Source organism: Sciurus vulgaris, assembly GCF_902686455.1.
Source record: "Sciurus vulgaris genome assembly, chromosome: 11".
NCBI lineage: Eukaryota > Metazoa > Chordata > Mammalia > Rodentia > Sciuridae > Sciurus > Sciurus vulgaris.
This window is the reverse complement of record NC_136472.1, coordinates 91,736,159-91,762,220: the sequence shown is the minus strand read 5'-3', so window position 1 is coordinate 91,762,220 and position 26,062 is coordinate 91,736,159. Positions and strand designations below refer to the sequence as shown.

The window sequence follows — 26,062 nt, the reverse complement described above, 5'->3', positions numbered from 1 at the left end:
TAGCATGAAGAAACTATTGTAGCAAAAAAAACAAAACAAAACATTGAAGCAATTTGACTAATAGTATGAGAATGGAGTAGTCATGTATATGTATTCATGCATGGTATGTAAACATAGACTTAAAAATTCATATGACAGTGTAGCTCCATGAAAAATTAACATGTCAAAATAGCAGATTTGAGAAGCAGAGAAGTAGATGTTTATGGTTTTAACTATGTAAATCATGACTATAAAACAATTAAAAGTTCTATTAGTGTGGTAGAATTTAACTGACCTCTTCCATTTCTTTTCCCTGAGCTTTTATTAATATATCAAATTATGTGCATGTATATGTATTTTGTAGAACAATAAAGAGCAAAGCAAAAGAAAGCAGTTTTTTTTTTTTTTCTTTCTGATTTAGCAGTGAAGTGAGCCAAATGAAAATGAAAGAAAGGGAAAGGAAGCGCGCGCACACACACACACACACATACACACACACAGAGGCAGGTTGGGGGTGGAGGGCACACATTTGAGTGAATGTGTGAACTGATGGGAAAGAATCCCTGGTGAATTTACTGATGGAATTCACTCTTAGAGAAAATGAGGGAGAAGGAATTACTATATTTAATGACTTCAATTTATCATTGAGCTAGAGCATTGAGTAAAAAAGCATATAAAAAATGCTTTGCAATTTTTAAGTTCTTATTTAAATGTAAGGTAGTATTCTATAGTCTCTATCATTTGCTACAGGATCTTTATTGGAAGATATCAAAAGGATATCTAAAAGCTGACTTGCTAAGTTGGATTTTCAGGTGATTTTGTGGGATAGTTTCCAAAACCTAAAAAAAGAATGGTTTTGCTAGAAGATCTTTAAATTTCCTTCTAACTGTAAAGTTCTTTGATTCCCTGAAGTATCTCATTAAAATAACATAAGGTATAAGAGTGCTTTGGAAATAGTAGATGCATTGTATAATAAGGCATTTAGAAGAAACTACAACATAATTATATTATTAGGTTTAATAGTCATGATGTAACATTGTTTGACTAAAACTATATCTTGAGCATGTGAACACTTTTAAACTGAGTTTTAAGTATATTACTATAAATGGGTTACAAAATCTATTAGATTGGGCTTTTAAAAATTGCTTCATAGCATTCTATAATTTTCATATTTACTCTGATTTGCTTTCTCATTTCAGAAACTTGTCAAAACTGGAGAAAATAATTGGTCTCTGCCTGAACTGGTACATGCTGTGGTCCTATTGGCACATTATCATGCTTTGGCAAGTTTTGTTTTTGGTAGTGGCATCAATCCAGAAAGAGATCCAGAAATCTCCAATGGATTCAGGCTAATATCAGTCAACAATTTCTGTGTTTGTGATCTTGCTAATGACAACAACATAGAAAATGCATCTCTTACAGGCAGCAATTTTGGGGTTAGTTTTCTTAACTATATTTCTTTACTATTTTTGCTTTACATTTTTTTAATGTTTATCTGGAGATGTTTTCTGATTAGATAGGGAGATGTTATATACTTGACTTTTTTGCATAATTTTTATTACCGTAAAACTTTAATACCTGAAGTTCTGATTTGTCTTCAAGAGGCCTTTTTACATCAAAGACAAGATTACAAATCATAAAAACTAAACATTGATAGATTCTAGTGATCATAAGCTTTTAATGTTAGACCCTTTACATAGCCAATCTCAAAACAATGTATCTGTTTCTGTAAGATGCTGGAACAGATAATAGAAAATATATGAGAGCAGAAAGAAAATTTAAGGCTGCCTCATTTTTCAATAAATTATAATATAATTTCATATATACCAAATGCTATAATTCTACGTTTGAAAATATATGTACATATGCACATGTATATATGTACTTGTAAACTTTTTATATCTGTAACTGAAGCAAAATCATCATACTTAAGAAAATGTTTGAATCTGTCATATGATTCTCTTTGGAGTTAGTGAAAAACTCAGGACTTTTTAAAAATAATTTTAATAAAAAATGATTCATATATCATCCATTTCATCTATTTAAAGTAATCCAGTAATTCTTAGTATGATCAGAGTTGTGCATCCAAAACCATAATAAATTTTAGAACATTATTATCACATAAAAAATTTCATAACCATTAGTAGTCATATCTGTTTCTCTCCTCTGCTCCATTCTCCCCCCTAACTCCAAGCCTCTGGCAACCACTTAGAATTTTCCAATTCTAGACACATTTTAAAAAATGTATCTCACTGTAATTACATATCATTTGACTAACTTCTCTCCCACAATCTTAATAACTGTGCCTGAACCACTGTATATAGTAGAGAGACTGGAAGCTGGAGATGTTTACCAGTACAATTTTTCATATTCATAGCATCTGACATTATCTTTTGTGGTTCCAGATTGTGGATTCTCTAAGTGAGCTAGAAGCCTTAATGGAAAGGATGAAAAGGCTTCAAGAAGAAAGGGAAGATGAAGAGGCATCTCAGGAAGAAATGACGACGCGTTTTGAGAAGGAGAAGAAAGAAAGTCTTTTTGTGGTCTCTGGAGATACTTTTCATTCATTTCCTCATTCAGGTGCTTCTCCCCACCACCCCTGTCTTTCATTTTTAGTTGTTTGTAGAACCCTAACTGAACAGTCTTTAGTATTTTTCATATGGGTATGTAAAAATAACTGTTACCATCTTCCTTTCATTTAATTTTCCTCTTCTACCTTGCCTATTCTTTCCCCTCTTAAGCTGGTATATCTTTGAATGCATAGTTAGGCATCACTTAACAATGGGAATATGTTCTGATAAATGCATTGGTGTGGGAACATCATAGATTATACCTACATAAACCTAGATGGTATAGATCTATCCCTTGATGTGACCTCTTGATGCAAAAAAGAGACACAGTAAACATGAGATGTCTGAGGTTACTACCAGTATAACAAGGCATAGTTTTTTGCAGTAAACTATTTTTACAAGTAGGTGTATACTCAAAAATAACAAAAAATACAGTGTAGTATATAACCATTTATTATCATGTCAAGTATTATGTATATACATAATTGTATTTGCTGTACTTTCATATGATTGGCAATACAGTGGGTTTGTTTACATTAGCATCACTGCAAATGTCAGAAGTACACTCTGATATTGCATAACTACATCACAAGCCAATGGGAATTTTCAGCTCCATTATAATCTAATGGTGTCACCTTCATATATGTGGTCCATCCTTGACAAAAATGTTTCCATGCAGCTTTGTGACTATATTTCAGATTCAGTTGGGACAAACTTCTAGGTTTGTTGTTCATGTTCAATCTTGAGTAAAATGTTATTTAAAGCAGACCAATCATTTATAAAGTTAGATAGAAATATTTAATTCATTGTACTTTTGTGATTTTTTTTTTAAATGATAAATCCTGTTTTAATAGATAAATGTTTTTTTAAAAAAATCCTTGCCATTTTTGTGGCCTATGTGGGGGAGGATTATTCTTGCACAAGTTACTTTTCCAGATTAGTTCTAAAATTACATCACAGTTGCATTCTTTGAAATTTTATAAAATATTATTTGGGTCATTGTCTTAGATTGAATTAGGAAGAATTCATTTTGTATTGAAAACTAGAATTCTTTGCTCCTGTCTTTAAAATGCACTTTTTTCTCATCCTCTATAAGACTTTGGAATAGAAAGGAAACTTTTCAATTATAACTCCAATGGATATTGAACAGTTAATTTTATAAAAATACCATAAACTCAAATCCAAAGCTGAAACTCTTATAAGTCATCAATCTTCATAACTTTTCTTTTTAAAATATAATTACTGTCTTAATGCTAGGTAGTCAGTCTTAAATTCTGAGAATTGTTTTGGCTGTAACATGTTACTGTTAAACATAGCACTGATCAATAACTCTGAAAAGTTTTATAGGAAGAACAAGAACCCTTTTTATTATTTTCCCTAAAAACAAACATAAAAGGACTAGGGATACATCTCAGTGGTAGCATACTCCTGGGTTTCCTCCCCAGTACTGAAAAAAAATTCATTTCCCTTAATGATCTTTTTATGAAAAATTTTTTCTACCAATTTGGTAGCCATTTTAATCTGTTTAATCATTGAGGGCTACTATATCTGTAAATCAGACTTTTACTCAGCAGGAAATCTCAAATAAAGAAATATAGTGTTTTGGTTTAATATTCATTCACTGAGTACCCGCATAGATACTCTCAGTGCTGTGATAGGAACTAAGGTTTTAAGACTAAATGAGACGTGATTCCTGTCCTCAGGGATCTCATGCTAATGAGAAAGGAAGAAATGATTATAATATATGGTAGAATGTGAAAAATCCGAGTGTAGAAGAGAGCACTGAACCCAGCCTTGGTGGGGAAAGGGCCTGGACGATGGGAGCTAGAGGAAGAAGGGCAGTAGTTCTCTTGACTCTAAGATGTCTACCGGAGTTGAGTGTGAGAAACCCAAGCAATGGCTGGGGGTGGCAGGGGCACAGGAGGATGCGGTCGATAACATCCAGATCTGAGGAAAGGCGTAATTATAAGGAAACAGGATGTGGTGTATGGGAACAGTACTTTCATGTTTTTAGGTTGTAAATCATGAGGTAGGTAGTATGAAAAGGAAGTTGTTAGGTAGTATCAGCCTTATCCTAATGACCTTTCTAATCTTGAACATGTAAGCTGTCATATTTGGACATTTTGACCTGACACATTTGTAAAACATCCATTCTAGGACATCTAGCAATGTTTCTTCAACTGCAATGTTCTCACAAGTCACTGGGAATCATTGGGATGCAGATGTCCGTCAGTCTGGATGGCCTAAGAGGCCACATTTCCATGAAGCCTCCAAGTGACTCCAGTGCTGCTACTCTGTGAACCACACTTGAAGTAGCACAAGAGGCCAGGAGGAGGGTTACAACCTTCATGTAAATTTTTAGAAATTATCAGCATGTAACTTGGGGCTAAAATCAAAAGTTTACTATAGGGAGAACAAGTGGAAACAAAGGAAAATAATGAACTTGGGGCAAACCTTCCTATAAGCCAGTATTTTAAAATGTAAACATTCTTGTTAAAATTAGTAATACCTGTTTGTTTTCAGACATTAATTTTTAAGAACTTCTTTAAGATAACTAGAGCTTGAAGAATATAAATCTTTTATTTCTTTAGGCATTTTGAAATATTGAAAAAATATTTTGCATTCCAGGCTCTACATTCTCAGACCCTTGAACAGGGCCTATTGCCTTTGAAAGTGAATTTTGACTAACAAATCTTAGACCCTAATCAAAATTATGTTCTGACTTTAATAAAAGAGGTCATATCATATATGAATCACTCTGGCAAATGAATCATTTCATTATATATTTGTTTTTAATACTGCCTATCCCCCATACTAAATTTGTTAGCTACATAATAAAGTAGAAAAAATTACAGTGGCTAATGGAGTCATTTTTATAGACTTACCTTATTTTAAAATGGAAATAGAAATTAATTTCTCCTATTAAAAAAAGACTTTCTTTGTTTGATTAATGTGATGAAGCATTCCAGATCTATATAGTGGGATTCTAAGTAATTTTTCAAGACTTTCTGTGTGTGTACATGTGATACTAGGGTTTGAACCCAGGGTCTTCCACATGCAAGGTAAGTATTTTACACTTAGCAACATCCCCAGCCTTTTTAAAAAATTTTACTTTGAAACAGGTTCTCACTGACTTGCTCAGGCTGGCCTCAAACAGAATTCTCCTGCCTCAGCCTCCCAAGTATCTGGGATTATAGTTGTGTGCCACCATACCCAATTTTCAAGACTTTTGAAGAAAAAAAGTGATTATTCTACAGGGGTAGTATTAGCTTGGTAATGGGTGTTACCTAACTTTTATTGCTTCTTGTTTTTAAGTAAAATCAAAAGTTTACTATAGGGAGAACAAGTGGAAACAAAGGAAAATAATGAACTTGGGGCAAACCTTCCTATAAGCCAGTATTTTAAAATGTAAACATTCTTGTTAAAATTAGTAATACCTGTTTGTTTTCAGACATTAATTTTTAAGAACTTCTTTAAGATAACTAGAGCTTGAAGAATATAAATCTTTTATTTCTTTAGGTATTCTATTAATGCTACAGTGTTTTACATTAGTAGCTACTTCTTTGGGGCAATATTGTACAAGTAATGTACAAAATACTATTTCTTTTGAGTACAAACTTTGAAATATTTTTTTAGATAGAGCGAAAACTAGAGTTAGGTGTCTTGATCAGAGTACTAATTTTATAACTTCTCAAGATAAATTTATGAATATTTGAGATTTGCTTTAACAAATAACTGAGATAATCAGCTTATAAAAAGAAAAGGTTTATTTTGGCTCACAGTTTTAGAGGTTTCAGTCTATAACTGGTTGGCTCCATTGTTTTGGGGTTGTAATGGCACATAATGCTGGGAGTCCATGTCAAAGTAAAACATGTACCTCATGTCTGAGAAGTATAAAAGAGGGGGAAGGTACTAGGGTCCCACAGTCCTCTCCAACAGCACATACCAAGTAACCTAAAGAGCTCCCAGTAGGCTCTAATGCTTAAAGGTTCCACTATCTCCCAATGGTTCTGCTCTGGAGTCCAAGCCTTTATCACATGGACCTGTGGGGACACTTAAGATCCAAACTATAGTAAAATATAACTGGATCAAGTGACCTTTATACTTTTCTTTGGTGGAAAAAATTGTCTAGAATGCAGGTCTTGATTTACTCCTACTTTTAAAATTGATAGAGATTTTTTTCTAAGATCAATTCTTTTATTTGGTTAGTGACTCTTTTTTATTATTTATTTTTAAATGTTTAAAGGTCATGTCAACTTTTAAAGGTATATGAGTACAACAGAAACTAGCAACAAAGGCAAAGGAACCAAATACAGAATAGTCAATTCCGTTATCAGTATTTCCCAAATGAAATTACCTGGTTGTACAGTATTGGGGGAAATTTCACATCTAGAGAGACACTGTTTTACAGTTATCACATACTCTTATTGGTTGGATTTTACTTTGCAACACAGAGCTCAGTTTTCATATCAGCCTCAGTAATGTCTTCCACATTTTATATTTTTTGCTTCATTTCTATTATTGTGTAATAGACTGAATTAAGGAAAGCATAACCTAGTTACATTAAGAGATAACGTACTGAAAATGCTATCATTAGTGTTTCTGTTCACCTTAATAGAGAACTGAAGCACAAGGAGAATACAAAGTGGTTGTGGTATTGGGCTAGGGATAAGCCTGAAATTAAAAAAAAAAAAAAAAAAAAAAAATTTGTAGTTGTAAATGGACAGAATGCCTTTATTTGTTTATTTTTAATGTGGTACTAAGGATCGAACCCAATGCCTCACATACTAGGCAAGCACACTGCCACTGAGCTACAACCCCAGAACACGCCTGATAGTGTCTGAAATTTCTTTTTAAAGAACTGAAAAACTTCAGGTCAATTTAAGTAGTTTAATGTTTAGAAGTTTTCCACATCATCTTATACTAATTCACATTGACTTTCTCACTAACATTTAGTATTGACAGGAGTATTAATAACTTATAGTAAGTTTATTCATTTCTTAAGTAGATATTTCTTTTTGTATTAATGAAACAAAAATAGATATTGAGTATAGCATAATAACTGGTATTATAATAATTAATAAAGTTCATTCTCTTTATGTGTAATAAACAAGTTTGAATTTTAAGGAGAATTTTTTTAGATTAAGTTTTTTAAAGATTTGTCCTTTTTAGATATACATGGCAGTAGAGTATATTTTGACACATTATACATGCATGGAGTTAACTTCTGATTCTTGTGGTTTTACATGATGTGCAGTTATACTGGTTGTATATTCATATGAACATAGGAAGGTTATGTCCAATTCATTCTACTATCTTTCCTATTCCCATCCCCCCTCCCTTCCTTCATTCCCCTTTGTCTAATCCAATGATCTTCTATTCTCCCCCACCCCATTGTGTGTTAACATTTGCCTATCAGAGAGAACATTGGGACTTTGGTTTTTGGGGATTGGCATGATAGTCTCCAGTTCCATTCATTCACTAGCAAATGCCATAATTTCATTCTTATTTATGGGTTGAGTAATATTCCATTGTGAATATATATACCACATTTTCTTTATCCATTCATCTGTTGAAGGGTACCTAGGCTGGTTCCATAACTCAGCTATTGTGAATTGAGCTGCTGTAAACATTGATGGTGCCGTGTCACTATGGTATGCTGATTTTAAGTACTTTGAGTATATATTTAATGAGAATTTTAACAAGATATACCAAAGTTGGATAGCCTTTCCTATTATTATGAAGCACCCTGGCTGGGCATGGTGGTGCATACCTGTAATTTGGGAGGCTGAGATGGGACAATTGCAAGTTCAAGGCCAGCCTCAGCCACTTAGTGAATACTTGTCTCAAAATAAAGAGTCAAAAGGACTGGGAAATATAGCTCAGGGAGGTAAAGAGCTCCTGGGTTCATTCTCTAGTGAAAAAAAAGGAACCCCAATTATTCCATGACAGCAACCTAAATAAAGGTAAAAACTTAGGAAGAAAGAATACTTATTGTTGGGATTTTCATGAAATAGTAAATATTAAACATAATGAAGTATCCTATTAGTCTAAAAATATTTCAGAAGAATATCATTGCACTTTTTTAAACTCCCAAAATTTTGCCTAGATAAGAATTATATTTTTATCATGCTATAATACTCTTATTAACTTTATTTAATATTTATATTTATTAAATATGAAAAATATTTAATATTAATTAAAATATTAGTTAAGAAAATACTATTGTGTGCTTAGGAGCTATTTTTTTCTTTCATTTTGAGAAATATATATTCATTTTCTAGAGCAAAAACAAAATGAATCTCATGCATTCCCTTTTAATGTCTGAAATTAGGAAAAAGTAATTAAAACAATATACCAAAGTAAAAAAACAGTGAAATAGAAGACGATTATATTCAACCTAAATTAATATGCATTGAACATTTAAATTTTTCCTGTGGCAAATCTTTAGTATCATCAAGTATGCAGAAGTAACCTGTCTTAAAATATTATTGCCTCTCTGTCTTCCTGCATGCCAGTTTGGTACTACTTTATTCACAGTCTTTTAGCAAGACAAGTAAATATGTGTTTACTTCACATGTATGTTTTTATTTTCATGTGCACAGAAAAGTGAACATACCTTAAGTGTAAAACTCAATAAATATTTACAAACTGAACCCAGTTTAGCACCCAGTTGAATAAAAAGAATTATAATGTCATTCAAAAGTCCACTCTCTTCCCCATGGAGCTTCCTTCCTGACCCTTTTCCTTATAACATACCACACTGCAAGCTAAAAACAAACTTCATTGAACTGATTTCTACTGTGAATAGGTCCAGATGGCACAGCATGTAATTTAAGCACAGTCTATCCTAAAATAAATCTGAAATAAGCTTGTACCTTCATCTCCTCTCCTTCCTCACTTTCCACTTTATCCCCTTGAGAGAACAAAAGGATGTTTAAACTTCATATTCACAGGCCTATCCTATCTTCCATTTCTTTCTTTCTTTCTTTCTTTCTTTCTTTCATCTTTCTTTCTTTCTTTCTTTCTTTCTTTCTTTCGTTCTTTCTTTCTTTCTTTCTTTCTTTCTTTTTAGGACAAAATACTAAATTGTATTTTAAATGTTTCATTGAGTATTTCTTTTTAATTAATTTTTAATTTCTAATTAGTTTTCCTAAATTAATAAAATTAGTGTATTAGTTCTTTGCTATTATTGTTTAAATTTTTCAATCTAGTCAATATTTTGCCTGGATAACTACAGTTAAATTCAATTCCCACTATTTAGTAATGAAATTATATTCAGCAGATATTTTATATGAATTTAAGCCACATACTCAATATTGTCACATCATAAATCCATGATAAAGCTAAAAGTGGTGGAAAATGGAGTTCAGTTTTATTATCTTAACCGTGTACAATATCCTTAACATTGGATTGTTCATTATTTTCCTTAGATTTTGAAGATGACATGATTGTAACATCTGATGTCTCTCGATACATTGAAGATCCTGGTTTTGGGTATGAAGACTTTGCTAGAAGAGGAGAAGAGCATTTGCCAACATTTCGAGCTCAGGTATAAGATGTCTTTAATTCAGAGAAACCACAGAATACTGTCATTTTAACTATTAATTGTTGAAATGTAAATAAATTGACTTCAAAAGAAATTGATCATTTTGATAGCATCTATAAATCTTAGTATTTAGCCTTCTTTTCAGCCTAATATATAATTTGATGTCCCAATAAGTGGATGATTATTTAAGCATTTTCCCCCTAAGAAGGCAAAAGGAAACCATCTGCTTTATTTAGTTGCTTCATTATGCCATGGTAGTTGTATATTGTTCATGTGTTTTTCTGAAGGGAGCAGGAAGGAAATCAAATGGTATGGTCATGTTTATGTGTAGAAAGGCACTTTTGTAATAAGATTATATACCAGCAGGCATGGGCTTAAGGGCACCCTCCCAGTCATAGAAATGTAGCCAACAGTAGTTAAGTGACTCCTAAAGAGGGCGTAGGTTTGAATTACACAGACTCCTTTATGTCTATTTCAGATGATCTGCTAACTGTCCTTGTCACAATCTTGTGATATAGGGATATTCCAAGATCATCTAGGGTCCTTTCACATACAGGCATAGTGTGCATAGTAGCTGATCATAGGAGGTGGCCAGAGTTCATCACTAACATGACAAACAGGACAAACATTCTGACATTCCAATCTGCAAACTGTTGTGAAGGGTTCTTGGTAAAGCCATAGTAAAGCTGCAAACCTAGAACTGAATTAGAAGTATCCTCACTGATTAGCTTCAGTAGTTTAATTCAATAAAAACATCTTGAATACATTTGTTCATTTAGGACTACACCTGGGAAAATCATGGGTTCTCCCTGGTGAACAGACTTTATTCAGACATTGGACATCTTCTTGATGAGAAGTTTCGAATGGTCTACAATCTCACCTACAACACTATGGCCACCCATGAGGATGTTGACACAACCACGCTGCGCAGAGCTTTATTTAACTATGTGCACTGTATGTTTGGAATCAGGTATGTTCTATTTGCATACAATTTTATACCATTTGTAAGTGAAAATTCTGACATGAGTCTTATTTATAGCCCATGTAGGAATATATGATTCTGGGGAAAGAATAATACATATGAACTTCTGATTTAAAAAAAAAAAATTCTATTTTATAGAGAAGCATTTTTCCTCATTTAAGTGTTCTAAATCTTATGATTTACATGTAAGGGCAGCAGTAAGAATTTACTGAGGAAAGGAGAAACAGCATCTGTAATCATTGGGGCTAGGATACGATCAGACTAAATTTGAGAATCCTTCCTGGAAAAATAGATCAGTTTAGGACAAAAAAAAAAAAAAGTATATTGTGTTCTTTTAGATCATGGTAATAAATTCTATTTGTTTTTTTAATTTATTTTTTAAGGAATGGTAATTGGGGCATAAGCAAAACTAGAATAGATTGTGTCCTCATAAAGCTTATGTAAGCTCACATAAGAATATTGAAATGAAACTTATCAGTCAACATAAATTAAGGCTTCTAAGTTTAGGAAATTAGCATTGAGAAGATAGTGAGTAAATGAGGGAAGGAGATTGAATGGGCTAATCAAGAAACCTCTTTTTGGAGAAGTGCCTTTTGAGGCTGGGTTTGGAAGGCTTTTTATGGTGTAGATTTGCAGAAAAAAATTTGCAGTTATGAATACATTTAACTTGGCTGTGTAGTGTACCTTTTCTTATATATTATCAGAAAGGCTTTATGTAATAAAATTAGAATTCAATTTGTTAAGCAGAGTATTTTCTGTAATTTTAACTAAAGGACTACAGAATTTCCTGATTAATTGATTAATCAACTAATAATGAAACATTCTATGTAAACAAACAAACAAAAAACAATAAAAAAACACTGCAGGTTGAGCATCTGAGAATTTGACATTTAAAATACTTCAAAATCCTAAACTTTTCATCTTATTCAAAAACTTGGGGGTTTTAGAGGATTTTGGATTTCAGATTTTCAGTTTAGGAATGTTTGGTAAAGTCTGTGCAAGTATTCCAAAATCTGAAAAAACTTAGAAATCTGAAACATTTCTGATCCCAGTCATTCTGGAGCAAGGATTCTCAACCTGCATTATGATAGTATATGATAATTTTGCTATTTGTCCATTGACCATTTTGGAAGTAAATTATCAAAGAATCATCTTATGTTCATATATATATATATATATATATATATATATATTGATTGTATACAAGGCAATAAGTAACAAATAAATAAAAGGCAATAAGTGACAAATGTTGTGATCATGTTTAATCCAATGGATGCTACTAGATAAAGCTTTTATAAAATCATCAAGATATCATTTGTTTAACTAAGCAATACTTTGGGTTTAAAAATATAGAAGATAAAAATTGCACAAGCTTCCAGAACCACAGACCCCCCTCCTCTCTGTGCCTGTGCCTGTTCTCTCTTGTGTTACTATGGGTGAACTGTCTATGCTGCTGTACACTTAGACACAAACTCCCACATCCTCTCACTTCTAAAGATCTCTATCCTAACAGTTCTCCCTCCTTTCTCCCACATAATCAGCTTTACTTCCCTGGATCTTTCCCATCAGTATGGAACATGCTATTATTTTCCCATTACTAAAGAAAACTCTTTCGTCTTCCTATTCCCTCTGGCTGCTACCTCATTTTTCTGCTCCTATGCATAACAGATTTCTTTGAAAAAAAAATTATATTTACTGTCACCATTTTCTCATATTCCATTCTCACACAATTAGGCTTTTACTCTTACCATGCCAATAAACTATACTTATTGAGGTTACCAGTGACCTCTACTAGCTACTTCCAGTGGTCAGTCTGCAGTTATCATTTATCTGACTGTTCAGAGCATATTAGATACGTGATGACTCTGTCTTCCCTGAAACACTTGACTCCAGTCTTAGGGTCTTTACACTTGTTCCTTCACCACCTGATGGTATTTGCTTAAACGTCAATCTCTCAGAGAAGCCTTCCTACCCACCCTATTTAAAATCATAACTTCTTTCCTCTCAGACCACAGATTCATTTTTCTCTGCATAGCAGTTATTACCATCTGTATACTATATGCTTTATGTTTTAATTTTTTTCTATATAATAGAATTTAAACTAAATGAGACCAGGGAATGATTTTGTTTTCTATGTTCATCAGTGAATCCCCAGTACCTAGAAAGGTGCAGGGCACATAGAAGGCACTCAGTAAATATTTGTTAAATGAATTAGCTTGTGGTTTATAGTTACTAGACAATAAATTTTTCTTGCTACAACATTAGAAATTAAAAATTCTGATTGTATCATAATAAAGCTGTTGTCATGTTGCTCATAGGTATGATGATTATGACTATGGGGAAGTTAACCAATTACTTGAACGAAGCCTGAAGGTTTACATTAAGACAGTGACCTGCTATCCCGAGAGAACTACAAAGCGCATGTATGATAGTTACTGGCGGCAGTTCAAACACTCTGAAAAGGTAAAGTTTCATGACAAACTATAGACAAATGTTCCGTATAAGAAGTAATGGTTATGAAAAATGGTACAAGACAGTACTAATAAGTTTGTGCTATTGAAATTCAAGTGGCCTTTAAAATTCTTTCTTTGTTTTGCATGTGAGGTATTCCCTGATAAGTGGATGATGGTATATAATGGGGGTGGGGGTGAGAGAAGAATGGAGGAACTTTAGATAACATAAGGAAAATGGGGGGGTATGAAAAATGGTGGAATGAGACAGACATCATTACCCTATGTACATGTATGATTACACAAATGGTATGAATCTACATCATGCACAACCATAGAAACAAAAAGATGTACACCATTTATGTACAATGAATCAAAATGCAGTCTGTAAAAATTTTTAAAATTAAAAAAAATTTAAAAATTAAAAAAGACATCAACTGATAAAAAATGCATATTTACGTTTTTTCTGTCTGCTTATATTGCTGCTTATCGATACTATTGATACTATTGATCATCACTGTCTTTCAAGTATATAAAGCAAATTAAAATATTGCCAGCAAAAAAAAAAAAAGAAAGAAATTGAAGTGGAATTACCTAGCATTTTATGTTTTTAAATTCAGATTTATTGACTATTAACTAAATTTTAGTTATATGCTTTGTCCATCATAGTGTCTAAAGTAAATTTTGGCATCAGTCTGTGAAAGAGTGTATCTTTCCAATAGTGTCTTTAGGATCTTTAAAGTATGTATGAGAAACTATCTACCAGTTTTAACTTTTAATAAAAACCAAAACTACTAATAAGTTGTATTAGGTATAATTGTATCTTGACTCAGAAGCATATCAATCTAAAGATTCTTTAACTCTTAACTAGCCAATTATTAGAAAAATGGTTTATCATCTTAATTTAATAATCTGGTATTTTATAATGTAATGTAGAACCTTTGAGACAAATACATTATCATATGAGAATTTTTTTTGCAAGAAATATATGGAATCATATTTAAGTTAAAACCTAATAAATGTTAGGAATCTTTACCAACATTAAAGTATAAAAACTGGCTTTAAATCTTAGGCCTTTTAATTATTAAATCCAAGAGTCTCCTTTATACCAGGTTCTACTCTTGAGATAAGAAGATATTTCTAGTGTTGCTACAGTCACTAATTAGTTGTATGACCTTGGCAAAGAAATGTTGTAACCTCAGTATCTTACATACTTTTTTGAAGTCTTAAAGCCAGTCACACTCAGGTAATTGCCCATTTTATCTTCAGCATCTCTTCTTGGTGAATCTTCATGTCCTGTTTACATGTTTGCAATAGATTTTTCTGTTTTTCTAGATTCCATATAGAAATTCTTTACTCATCAGAGAACTGTACCAACAATATATTCAACTGGTAGAAAGATATCAAAATAATATTGTATTTCTTTATAGTACATTTTGTATTCATTTTAACCTGTCAGCTGAGATGTATTTCTAAAAGAAGTGCTTTTCACAGTTTTATCTGAAAGACTCTAAGGAAATTATGCATCGCTAATGAACAACAGACACTAGGTAGATAAGATATCAAGCATCAGAGTTTCACTTTAGTATCTTCAAAGTAAATACTAGTAAAATTTTAAGAGCTTTTCATGGTATATATATATGTAAGATATGAAAAATTTAGAGTTAATTTTTAGCTATGTTATATTTTATGACTTAGAAGGAAGTATAATTTGAAGGAAAATTGTAATGTATAAAATCAGTTTTGTAATCTAAAATGTTGATTGACTTATATAACATATAGTCTATCAAGTTTATATAATTTTATAAGCATTATGGGTTGTTTTTACTGCTTTCAGAGCTATCTTTTTAAATACACATTTGAATGTTACATATTCATATACATAGATATACCCAGGCATGTGTGTTTGTTATCTATATACACGTAAAGACCTTTTTAAATGTAATATATGGAAAAAAATGTTAAAGATTTTCCCTTTCTGTTTAATGTTTACTAACCTGATAACATTTTCCTTTCTAGGTTCATGTAAATCTACTTTTAATGGAAGCACGGATGCAAGCTGAACTGCTTTATGCCCTTCGGGCCATAACTCGGCATTTGACCTGAAGCATTGACCATGGAGGAGAATGGCATGTGTGTAAAGACCTTTTCACATATGATTTATATCAGAAACTATTTGTGATATAGCATCAAAAATTATCCAATTCTCTAGTGTCAAAGTTTAGCTGTTGTTTTCTTTTTGTTGTTGTTGTTGTTTTTCTTTTCCGGCTGTAATGTGCAATGATGTGTTTTATTTTTCTTGATGCTTAACATTACTAACAATTGCAAAAATAATACTGAGGAGCACTACTTTGCATTGTTTAGAGTTGGATTTTTGGATACTGATCATAAATCATGAATCTGGTTTGTTAGTGCTTAACTTCAATGCTTTGGGGTTCGTGTGTATGTATACTTTTTTCTTTGCCCCCCCCCCCCTTTAATAAGGAAAAGCGCTTACAATCTGCTCAAGCAATTATTTTTCAGATCTTGGAATTCAGCAAAGAATGACCTCCTCTGGCCATTCTAAAAACTTCATGTTGTGTCCTAAGTCTGGTGGAGGAAAGGCATGCGCTGTTGAACCAAGCTGCTCAATGGACACAAATTTGTGTCCCCAGGAAATTATTTGTCAGGCACTGTGTTTTTTGTTTATTTGTTTGTTTTTTTTACTGCTATCGGCGATAACGTGAAATGTGATACAGCCATTGTCCATAACTTAATGTGAAGTTAATCATGATGAATTCTATAGCATGCTACTGAAATGCCAAATTTAGCTATTTTCTTTCTCTTCTAAAACGGAAGTTTCAGTTTTCCATATCAGATGTATATATGAAAAGCAGAATTATGCACAATCCTTCCTATCACTGACAGTACTTCTCAGTCACCTTAAATAATCAGTGCTCACAGTGCTGCTCACAGTTCTTTCAGTTGGCACATATAAACCTGCACCCACACAAGACTGACCAAAAATTTTCTTTGCACATTTTTCCTTTCTTGTAGTTTTTTTCTATATTGCAGTAAACAAAAGAAGGTTACATGCCTACATTTTTCCAATTAGGCTTTTAGAAATTGTTTCCATGACTTTCTTCCTATAATAGACTAAACATATTATTATTCAAAGGTTAAAATGTGTTTCTATGCATTAATGTGATTGAACAACAACAAAAAATGAGTGCAATATGTTCTAAAAAATACTCAACTTTCCCCCTATTATGTCACTGCAGAAGTGTCCTTTCAAACAGAGCCATAAGGAAATTTTGTTTAAATTTCTTTATTGAACTAGGCTGTTTTCAGTTTTACCTTACTGGGGTTGAAAAATGTTCTTTTCATAATGCCAAAGCATTTCCCTTCCCCAGAAAAATCTCTTTGGACAACTGGTTAAAAAAAGATGTCAAGTCATAGGGGAGGAATAAGCAGCCAAAAAGTCACATTTTTGCATTGGTTTATGTTGCTTGATTAGACTATCTTCAGAGAGCACAACATTATGTGTTTATAGCTTTAATTTATATTATGTTAATGAACCAGTGAAGTGCCTAAAGAGATGCTTACAACTATCCAGTAGGACACAACTGCACTGCTTAAACACTTTTTGGTTAATTAAGGGTGACTTGAATTTTACACATACATGCTAATTTTTAAAAAACATATTCATTTTTTCATAGTAAATAATATAGCTAAAATTTTCCGTTATATTTCCCACAGAGATTTCAGTTTAGATATACTTTCTTATTACATAGGACTTACTTTTTTCTCTCATAAAAGGATCATGAGCTAGTGTCTTGTTAAATTACTTTTCCCTTCCATTTACCATCCTTCTCTGGTACAGTACATTGGTTGCTTTGCTTTAGCTTTTGTTCCAGATAGGAAAACAAAGATGACTGTACACCTACTAACATATAAGATAGTTTGCATTTTTGGATTCCAGGATCTTGTTTGAAATCTTCCATGTGAGGAAAAGGGTTACTAATATTTTTGAAGACAGGGTGGTTTATTTAAAGAGACTATTCAAAGAACTCATGCCAGATCTCTTGTGTTTTGTTTATTGCATATACCATATGTTGATTTTCTTCAATATCGCGTTATATAGATATGCACTAGCTACAAGGAAAGTATTTAGAAGAATGGCAAAACACAGATGACAGCATAAATGTCCATTAGATTTCCCTCACCTTAGGATTTTCAAGTGGAGGATATCTTTTATTCTCGTGTTTGTTTTCTTATTAGAATTTTTTCAAATAATAGCCCTATATTTTTGTGCAGGTGAATTGTATTACAGGATGAAAATGATTTTTATGTATTGACTAGGAAGAGAAATTCTCACAGGACACCATATGAGCTTTAGACCAAAAGGGGAAACAAAGTTTAAATAACTGAAATGGCCACATAATTCTTCCTTTTTCCTTTTTCCCCAGAAATATAAGTAGTTAGAGGTTGGGTTATAGAAATATTAGTGCCTTTAATAGATCTTTTTCCTAGCAAAGCTTCTTTTTAAGTCAACATTGATCTGTTTTGTTAATAATCAGGAAAATAAGTTGACTTGGAACTATAAACAGAAATGAGATAATATATTAATAAACCTCAATGAGCCAGCCTAGAGGAATTAACTCGTGAAGGTGCCAAAGCACCTGTCAGGATGCAGCATGCACAGCATTCCAGGCTTGGATCCCGTTTTACCAGGAGTTTGCAGTCCACTCTCTTTATCCAGTGCAAACTTGAAATTCTGATGCGGTTTTGCAGGGTGGTATTTTTTCAGAGTATTGAATTTACTATGTAGTAATTTATAGTGTAGCTTTTATATTAAAATGTGATATTTTTAAAAAGAGATATCTGGTTCAATTGGTATAACGAAGTGATTATCTGATATGCTAATCTACATCTTGGGCTCACATTGTGCCAAACTTAAATGTGCAAATATATGTGAAAAAAAAGCACATGTGAATGTGAAGTCTTTAAGTACTTGCTTATTATGTTAAAGTTAGTCTAATAACCCCACTCGTGTGTGCTTGAATAATATCTGATTTGGAATTCCAAGTTTTCCAGCTGTGATGGTAACTCCTAATTTCTCAGATCACCTTAAGAAATAATGAAATGCCCTCCTCCGCCCATGTGAAATCAAACCTGTTCTTTAACCCCTCGACTAAGGGAAGGTACCTCATTGGAACCTTCAGGTTAGTTTCCTCATGTGAACTTGTGACAATAGGCGGAACTAGGTTTTCGAGATGGGACTACTTCACCTTTTTGAACATTGTCTCAATCTCAGGAAGAATTTGTCCCACTTGGGATACTCTTTAAATCTAAGTTGATGAACATGGAATGTGGGGCATTGTCTTGGCTTTTATTATGGTTTTAAGCCCAAATAATGGCACAGAGCAACACAGAACTATTTTTAGAACAGAAAACTCAATGTTTATTTAAAATATCATAAAATTTGAACCACAGCCCCTATTTTATTTGTGCTATAATGTCTCTTAAAGACTTTAAATACTACTAAAATCTAATTAATATTATTAAAGCAACTTTTTCCTTTCCCACCTTATTAAGTTTTTAAAATCCAAAATCTTAGATTTCTGTGCCGCAGCAAAGTAAATTTATCAGCAAAGATCCGAACTTAAAATAGTTCACCACTTTTAGTGGAGAGTGCATGCAAATATGGTAAGATTCTTTTTAAACACTAAAGACAATTCATCAGAGAAAATCATAAATTTCAGTGCAAGTTTTAAAAAATAGTCTACACTATGATATCAAATGAAAGTTTTTGTTTTGTTTTATTATTTTTTTGGCAGGGGGGTGTACTGGGGATGGAACTCAGGGCACTCCCACTGAGCCACATCCCAGCCCTATTTTGTATTTTATTTAGAGACAGGGTCTCACTGAGTTGCTTAGCACTTCACTTTTACTGAGGCTGGCTTTGAACTTGAGATTCTCCTGTCTCAGCCTCCCTGAGCTGCTGGGATTACAGGCATGCACCACTGCACTGGCCTATATTGTTTTGAAAACAATTCTATATAATTTTTCTGAAAAGCAAGACTTTACATTCTTCTTTTTATCTCATAGCTCTTTTTCACCTTACGTGCAAAGAGATGGTCTTGCATGGAGTAAAAAGCACACAATAGTAATGCTATACAATAACATAGTTCAACACCAAACTGAAAGACATGTGATTCCTCTGCTCCCTGTTCAAGTTTTTTCTTCCTTTTCTTTTTCTTTTTTTCTTTCTTCTTTTTTGTCCAGTACTGAGGATTGAACCAGTGACTTGCACATGCTAGGCAAGTGCCCTACCACTGAGCTACATCCTTAGCCCTAGATTAAAGGTTTTGATCTTTGATTTTTTTTTTGTTTTGTTTTTTTTTGTTTTTTTTTTTTTTTTGTTTTTTTTTTTGTGCTGGGGATTGAACCCAGGGCATCATATATGCTAGGCAAGTACTCTGCCTCTGAGCCACATCCCCAGATTGAGTTTTAAGTTACATAATTTGTATAATCAGAACCTACTCTAGGTGGCCATCATCCTAAACTGTGTTTCCCTAATGTATCTGTGTGGAGACTGAGAATCAAACTAAATAGTCGTTCCTCAATGCAGTACTGTAACATGAATGTATTTATCTCAGTCAACAGAACTTAAATGCCCACTGTATGTAGAGCTAACTTCAGTGCTAATTTGGCATAGTCAGCAGTATCTGATCAGGTGAGACCTAGAACAAAAATAGCTGGGGTAAAGTAGATTATAAGGTAGAGGTATATGTGGAGGCAGAGCCCTGTGAGGAAGGAATCGCTTTCAAAGAGCACATGGAACATAGAGCTGACACTGTTGCTGTCCTCAGCGTAGTGCACCTAATACAAAGGAAACATTTCCCACAGAGAGCTCCTACCTGCATTCAGCCCACCCTTTCCTGCCTGCTTTCTCATCCTCCAAGTGCCTCAACCTCTGTGCACACACTCTGCTCCCCTTTCCTCAGCCTATCTTGGTCTGAATGCCTTTCACAATCCAAACCAAACATCACCAGCCACCTGCTGATAGTCACCAGCATTTACTTTTCTCAGTTACTTTTCTCCATTCATTAAGAATATGGCTGTGTCCCAATCCCTCAACCATCCATCAATACACACCTGGGCCAACTTTTGTCCTAGACACCCTACCAGATGTTATGAGCATCAAGTGTAATCTTGTCCACCCCATACTGTTTCTACCCTTTTCCCAGCTGCCAAAATATCTTGCTCTCCTCTACCTCATCCCCAAAGAGCCTGTAAATTCAGAGTATCCAACCTTTTCATGGGTTCACTCTCCGTTGTTCAGTAATACTACTTCCATATTTTAAATAAATCATAAAAGATTTTTGCCTTCTATCAAAGTAGGAATCTTTATATTTATACATGATACAGAAATTGAACTATTTCTACCATGCAGAATTTAGTATTTAGCAGGATTTTAACGTGATTGAATTGCCATCCTAAACTTGGATCTATATTAAATAATGAATACTGATGTTAGTCCAAGTTATTTGAATGTAAAGTTAAAATTATCTAGCAATCCAGATTGATCTGTAACCCTTTAGTGGAACAGGAAATTGCATACAAATGGGGTGGTGTTTCAGACATTTGTTTTATTGGTGGTGTTTGGGCCTTGACACATTGGTCATAAAAGGACATGTGAAAAGGGGTATTTAGATGGTCTGACTGGATCACAGAAGAACATTTGATTTATAATGTAGCTAAAATACCACAAAACTGGGCACATGAGGATTTGACCAGGCCTTGCTGGGTTGTACTAATCCTACCCCCATTCCTGTCCTGTTCTCATAATATCATTAAGAGAAAATGCAGAGAGAAGGAAAATGCAAATTCTCCTTCAGTCAGTGTGCACTTAGTATGGTTCACCACTGTAAAATGTGTGTTTCTAACATACAGGAAACAGGTTTCTAACATGGGACATGCTTATCTATAGACGGTTATCTCACCTGAAGGTGAACCCTATTTGAAAGTATAGATTATTATGATCTCTTGTGGTATTTGATGTTTTCCATCTCAAGCATAAAGAGCCCAACCTGGGAGCAGTGTCCAATAAATGCCCTAAGGACCCAGGAGTTAACTGGTGACCTAGTTAAAAAGTACGACTTGGAAACTGAAATAGTTGTTAAATCATGTGTCATAAAGTGTTCATTCTAGCTTTAACCTAATTATGACTGCACCACCATGAAGTACAGAACTGAAAAAGAAAAAATATATAGGGGGGAAAAATTGAGTACCTGGTTCTTTTGAATGCTTGTGGAACTCTTTGAAATAATGCAGTGTGTAACATAAAATAGCCTTTAGAACAAAGACTCCATTTTATAGTCATAGGACATCATCAAGCATTAGTAAGTCTTAAATATGATAAAATATAATTTTGGTATGTAAAATTTTGCTAAAACAGTCTATTTTCTTGCACCCCTCAAGTTAGCCTCTTAAAAAATGAATGTATAATCTTTACAGAAAGACTATTGAAGAGGGAGAAAGGATCTCCAATCTTTAATGTTCAAATATTTTTCACAGATCCCAAATTGTTAAGTGTATACATTATGATATGGAATAAAACTAATTACACATCTCTTTCTTAAATTTATCAGTTTTTACCATTTTTCAACTGGCTCTCCCAAATCTGATAAGAATCAAAAGATAGGATAAAGGAAATGTATCAGGTAGGTGGCCAAGGATTTTTCCTTTGTAAAGTTGAGAGACTATTTTCTCTTTTCTGAATTTTGCTGGTTCTCTAAAATAGAAACTGAGTTAAACGGTACCCTTGTTCACCAAGGAAAGTGATCCAAACTATTTCTAGTGCAAATATTTCCTTTGCATTCATATGTCTTCTCTGGAGAGAAAGTACAACTTTTTCCTTCCTCTTTCTCTTTACATTAACTTTTTTAACGCAAAATAAGATAGACATTGAAAGTAAATCACAAGCCAGTTTGGCATCTTCTCAGTGCTGATAGAATAGACATCCACACCACAGTCTGAGTAAGGTAAACAAGAACCCTGTCAGGTCATCTTGGAACGTGGCCTTACCCGTTGGCTTAGTTCCTTCAAACCTGAAAACAACTTTCCTGGTCATGGAAGAACTGGATGTATCCTTTAACTTTGAAATAGGATTTGAACTTGAAAACTCTTTTTATTAATCCTGATTTTGCAAGGCAGCTACATAATGAATGTATATATTAAGACTTTGTAGCTGAATTGCACATGAAATCAGATTGCCAACTTCTTGACTTTTCAATTATAGGCATCATTTTATCCTTAAGTTGTGAGCAATATATGTAGCATGCTGTGAAATGTCTATTATAGTTCTTTAATTCATCAGTATTAATACAGAATTATCCTTTGTGTTCCTTGGTACTTTTTATTCAGTGTAATCAGAAGCTGTGATGTTTTGCCTTTGTAGTCCTGTGCTTTGTTACTGTAATTTTTTTTTTTTTTTTACGAAGCACGTGACTTTGGACTAATGTAAGGCGGATGACATGATCTTTAAGACTGCTAATATATATATACACACACATATATATATATATATATCAGTCTCTTACTCTATAAGGTTTTAAATTAGAATAAGCTTTTATCAAATAGATCATTGATGCAGTTTAGGATTCACGCAAGTTTTGGTGTCAAATGGCAGTCTTATATTTATAGTTTCAATTCTGAAAATAGAAACCTTAATAAAACAGCCACTTTAAACTTGTTCTGGCAAACCAGACCCTGCTGTAGATATAGTCTAAGGTAGTTAACCATATAAGCCTTTTAAACTCTTAATGCCCTCCACATGAGTCAGCAGTTAAGGAGATTATAGAACCCATGAAAGCTTTTTGTATGTATAACTAGGTTTTATTTTTCTTATGTTGCTGATTTTACAATTCTGACTAAAGCTGACCTGAATGGGTCAGTTTATAATATTCTAGTGCTTTAATGCCAATTTTTTTTTTTTTTTTTTTTTTGGAGGGATGGGTAATATTATTTGAACAGATGCAGAAGGAACTGTTAGTGAGTCAAGGCAAACACATTTGAAATAAAGGAATTGTGTATTAACATGTTAACAATTCATAACTGCACTTTTTATGACATTTTGAAAATCTATTTATAGGTACAGAACAATGGGTTTTGTTAAACTGTATCACATTTATACTTGCAGAAATTTATTTCATTGTTATTAGTAGGAATTTTATTGGTTCAATAAAATTGGCAAAACTGAACCCAATAAGTTTCTTTTTTCTTCATATTATTTAAGTAGCATTTTCACCTAGGCTTGTTTCTGCTTGATCATTGAAACATGCCTTCTGAAAGACATCAGAATTGTAAAGGTTTCCTGACCCATACTTTGCCTATGACATTTCTTAAAATCTCTAGATATTGCATTAGTGGACTATTGCAATTCCAACTTTGTAATTATTGTTACCCTTTAAATATTAACTATGTAGAGCCAGAAGGTAGCTGAATAGATGCACCCAGCACCCCTGCTGCTTAACAAAGGAAAACCAGAGCAACAGGTGTATGTCTGTTGAGCTGAGTGACCTTGAGAGAATACTGGAATTCAACAGTAGAAGAATGGAAACCTTGGAAAACCCAGAGACCTGGGACAGAAACTTAGAGAAAAAAAAAAATATCCTATCACCTCCCACCTGGTTCTACAGCTGGAGGGAGGGGAAGTCTCCCTTCTGGAGGGGCAAAGATAAAAGACAAGAGTCCTAGTAACCTCTAACAGCACAGATAGTGGCAATCCTAGTTACTAAGTTTCATGGCCTTTATAGACTCACAGGCTTAATACGTAGAATGCCTGAAATCTGCAGTCATCTGACTTGGGAAAAGGAATTCACTTCCACCTCCCAGAGGACTTCCAGAAGGCTATAACCAGAAGCCATTTTAAGAAGGAAACTCTTGTCTGGATTTGGGCTGCTCCAGTGATCAGAAACCCCCGCGAATTCCCACCTCTGGGATCCCTCAGACCTAGCACTGCAGTGACTCAACTGATGGCTCAGTGGAGTGCTGCTCTGGGGGATGCGTGGTGTGACACAGAGGGGAATAGTAGATGCTGCCCTCAAGAACTATGGGTTCAGGGAATCTGCCTTTGAGACCAAGGTATGGCCAGTTGCATGTGGTTTCAGAGAAAGAACTGAGGTTCCACTGTTTGTTCTGCCCACCCAGAGAGGTGTGATGGGGCCATCTGGAGCAACACCACTGCAGCTCTAGGGATAGTCCTGCCCCTAGGGCACAGTCTAGGAAGGTCTGGAGAGAAACCTAGCCCTGTATGGTCACATTCTACTCTCACTCAACTGAGAGAAATTTCGTCTGTCTCCAGACATGACCCACTCCCACTTGATCCCTGCCAGGCACTACTACTAAGAAAATCAAGGGGGTCTCAACCATCGGCCACCCCCAGGACACAAAGCCTGAGAGGATTCAGAAGTAATTTGCCTGGTGTTGGCCATTTTCTTTTCTCACTCACTCCCACAGGTACCTGTGCCAAGGGGAATTTTTCTCAGCTCTAGATGTGACCCACTCTTGCACCATCCCTAGTGGGTACTGCAACTGAAAAAAATTATGGGGAGAAAAACCACAAGCCATTACCCTGCACCTGGGGCATGCAGCCTAAGAAGTTTCAGAGAAAACGTGAGGGGCACCAGCTGTATTCTGCTCTCATTCATTCCTGTAAGTGCCTCAGCTGAGAAGAATTTCACTGGGCTCTAGCCATGAATTACCACTACTTGATCATTGGTGACACTATGGTTTGGAGAACTGGGAAAGAAAAGCCCCAGTCCCAACTATGCACATAATGGAAGGAGGAGTCCTGTGGTCCTAATCCTAGGGAGTCAAGTCCAAAGTAGCAGCAGAGAGTAATAACACACTGTTGCTGCTACTATACTTGCATAATGGATCCCCTGCATCAATTGCCCCTTGTCCAATCATGCACTATTGAGAAGACTGGGTGTGAGTACCACAAAGGGAACATTGTGATACCACAATGTGATACCAGCCACTGCTTCCTAGGAAGCACCTGGATCCACACTAGTGTCTAATCAGGATAAGTGCTTCAACTAGTACCAGATATCTACCCAAGTAACAGAGCCAGTATCAGCAGTGCTTAAGGAAAACCACATCACCCAATAGACAGCTCCCATTGTGCACTCCACACACTGTTGTCTACAGCCTACTCGCCTTCACAGCTAAAGTATCCAAACTGTTATAGAGATAGTGAATCTCTCTGACTCCACTATGGTATGCAAACCATACTAATCACAAACTCACTAATCACAGCCAAAGAAGCTACTGGAATACAACTGGAAATAAACTCAACATTTCACAACAAACTGATACCCAAGACACATCTTTATGAGAAAGTCACTAGAAAGGACATCCCATAAGTGATAGAGCCATCTGTTTCACTTGGCTTTTTTGGTGCTGTGACTGAAAGACCCAACCAGAACAATTGTAGAAGAGGAAAAGTTCATTTAGGGGCTCACAGTTTCAGAGGTCTCGATCC

At 34.2% G+C, this 26,062-nt stretch overlaps 1 protein-coding gene across 1 annotated transcript in view; it reads left to right on the top strand.

Annotated features, from left to right (window-relative positions):
- SESN3 (sestrin 3) overlaps window positions 1–23,777 on the top strand; it is a 64,329-nt gene extending 40,552 nt beyond the window's left edge. Inside the window, exons 5-10 of the mRNA XM_079101988.1 lie at window positions 1,179–1,415; window positions 2,385–2,559; window positions 9,983–10,101; window positions 10,878–11,068; window positions 13,399–13,543; window positions 15,550–23,777. Of these exons, the coding sequence (XP_078958114.1) occupies window positions 1,179–1,415; window positions 2,385–2,559; window positions 9,983–10,101; window positions 10,878–11,068; window positions 13,399–13,543; window positions 15,550–15,636 (954 nt within the window). The 3' untranslated portion in view covers window positions 15,637–23,777. The remainder of the gene's footprint in view (window positions 1–1,178; window positions 1,416–2,384; window positions 2,560–9,982; window positions 10,102–10,877; window positions 11,069–13,398; window positions 13,544–15,549) is intronic.
- The last annotated feature ends 2,285 nt before the right edge of the window (window positions 23,778–26,062 follow it).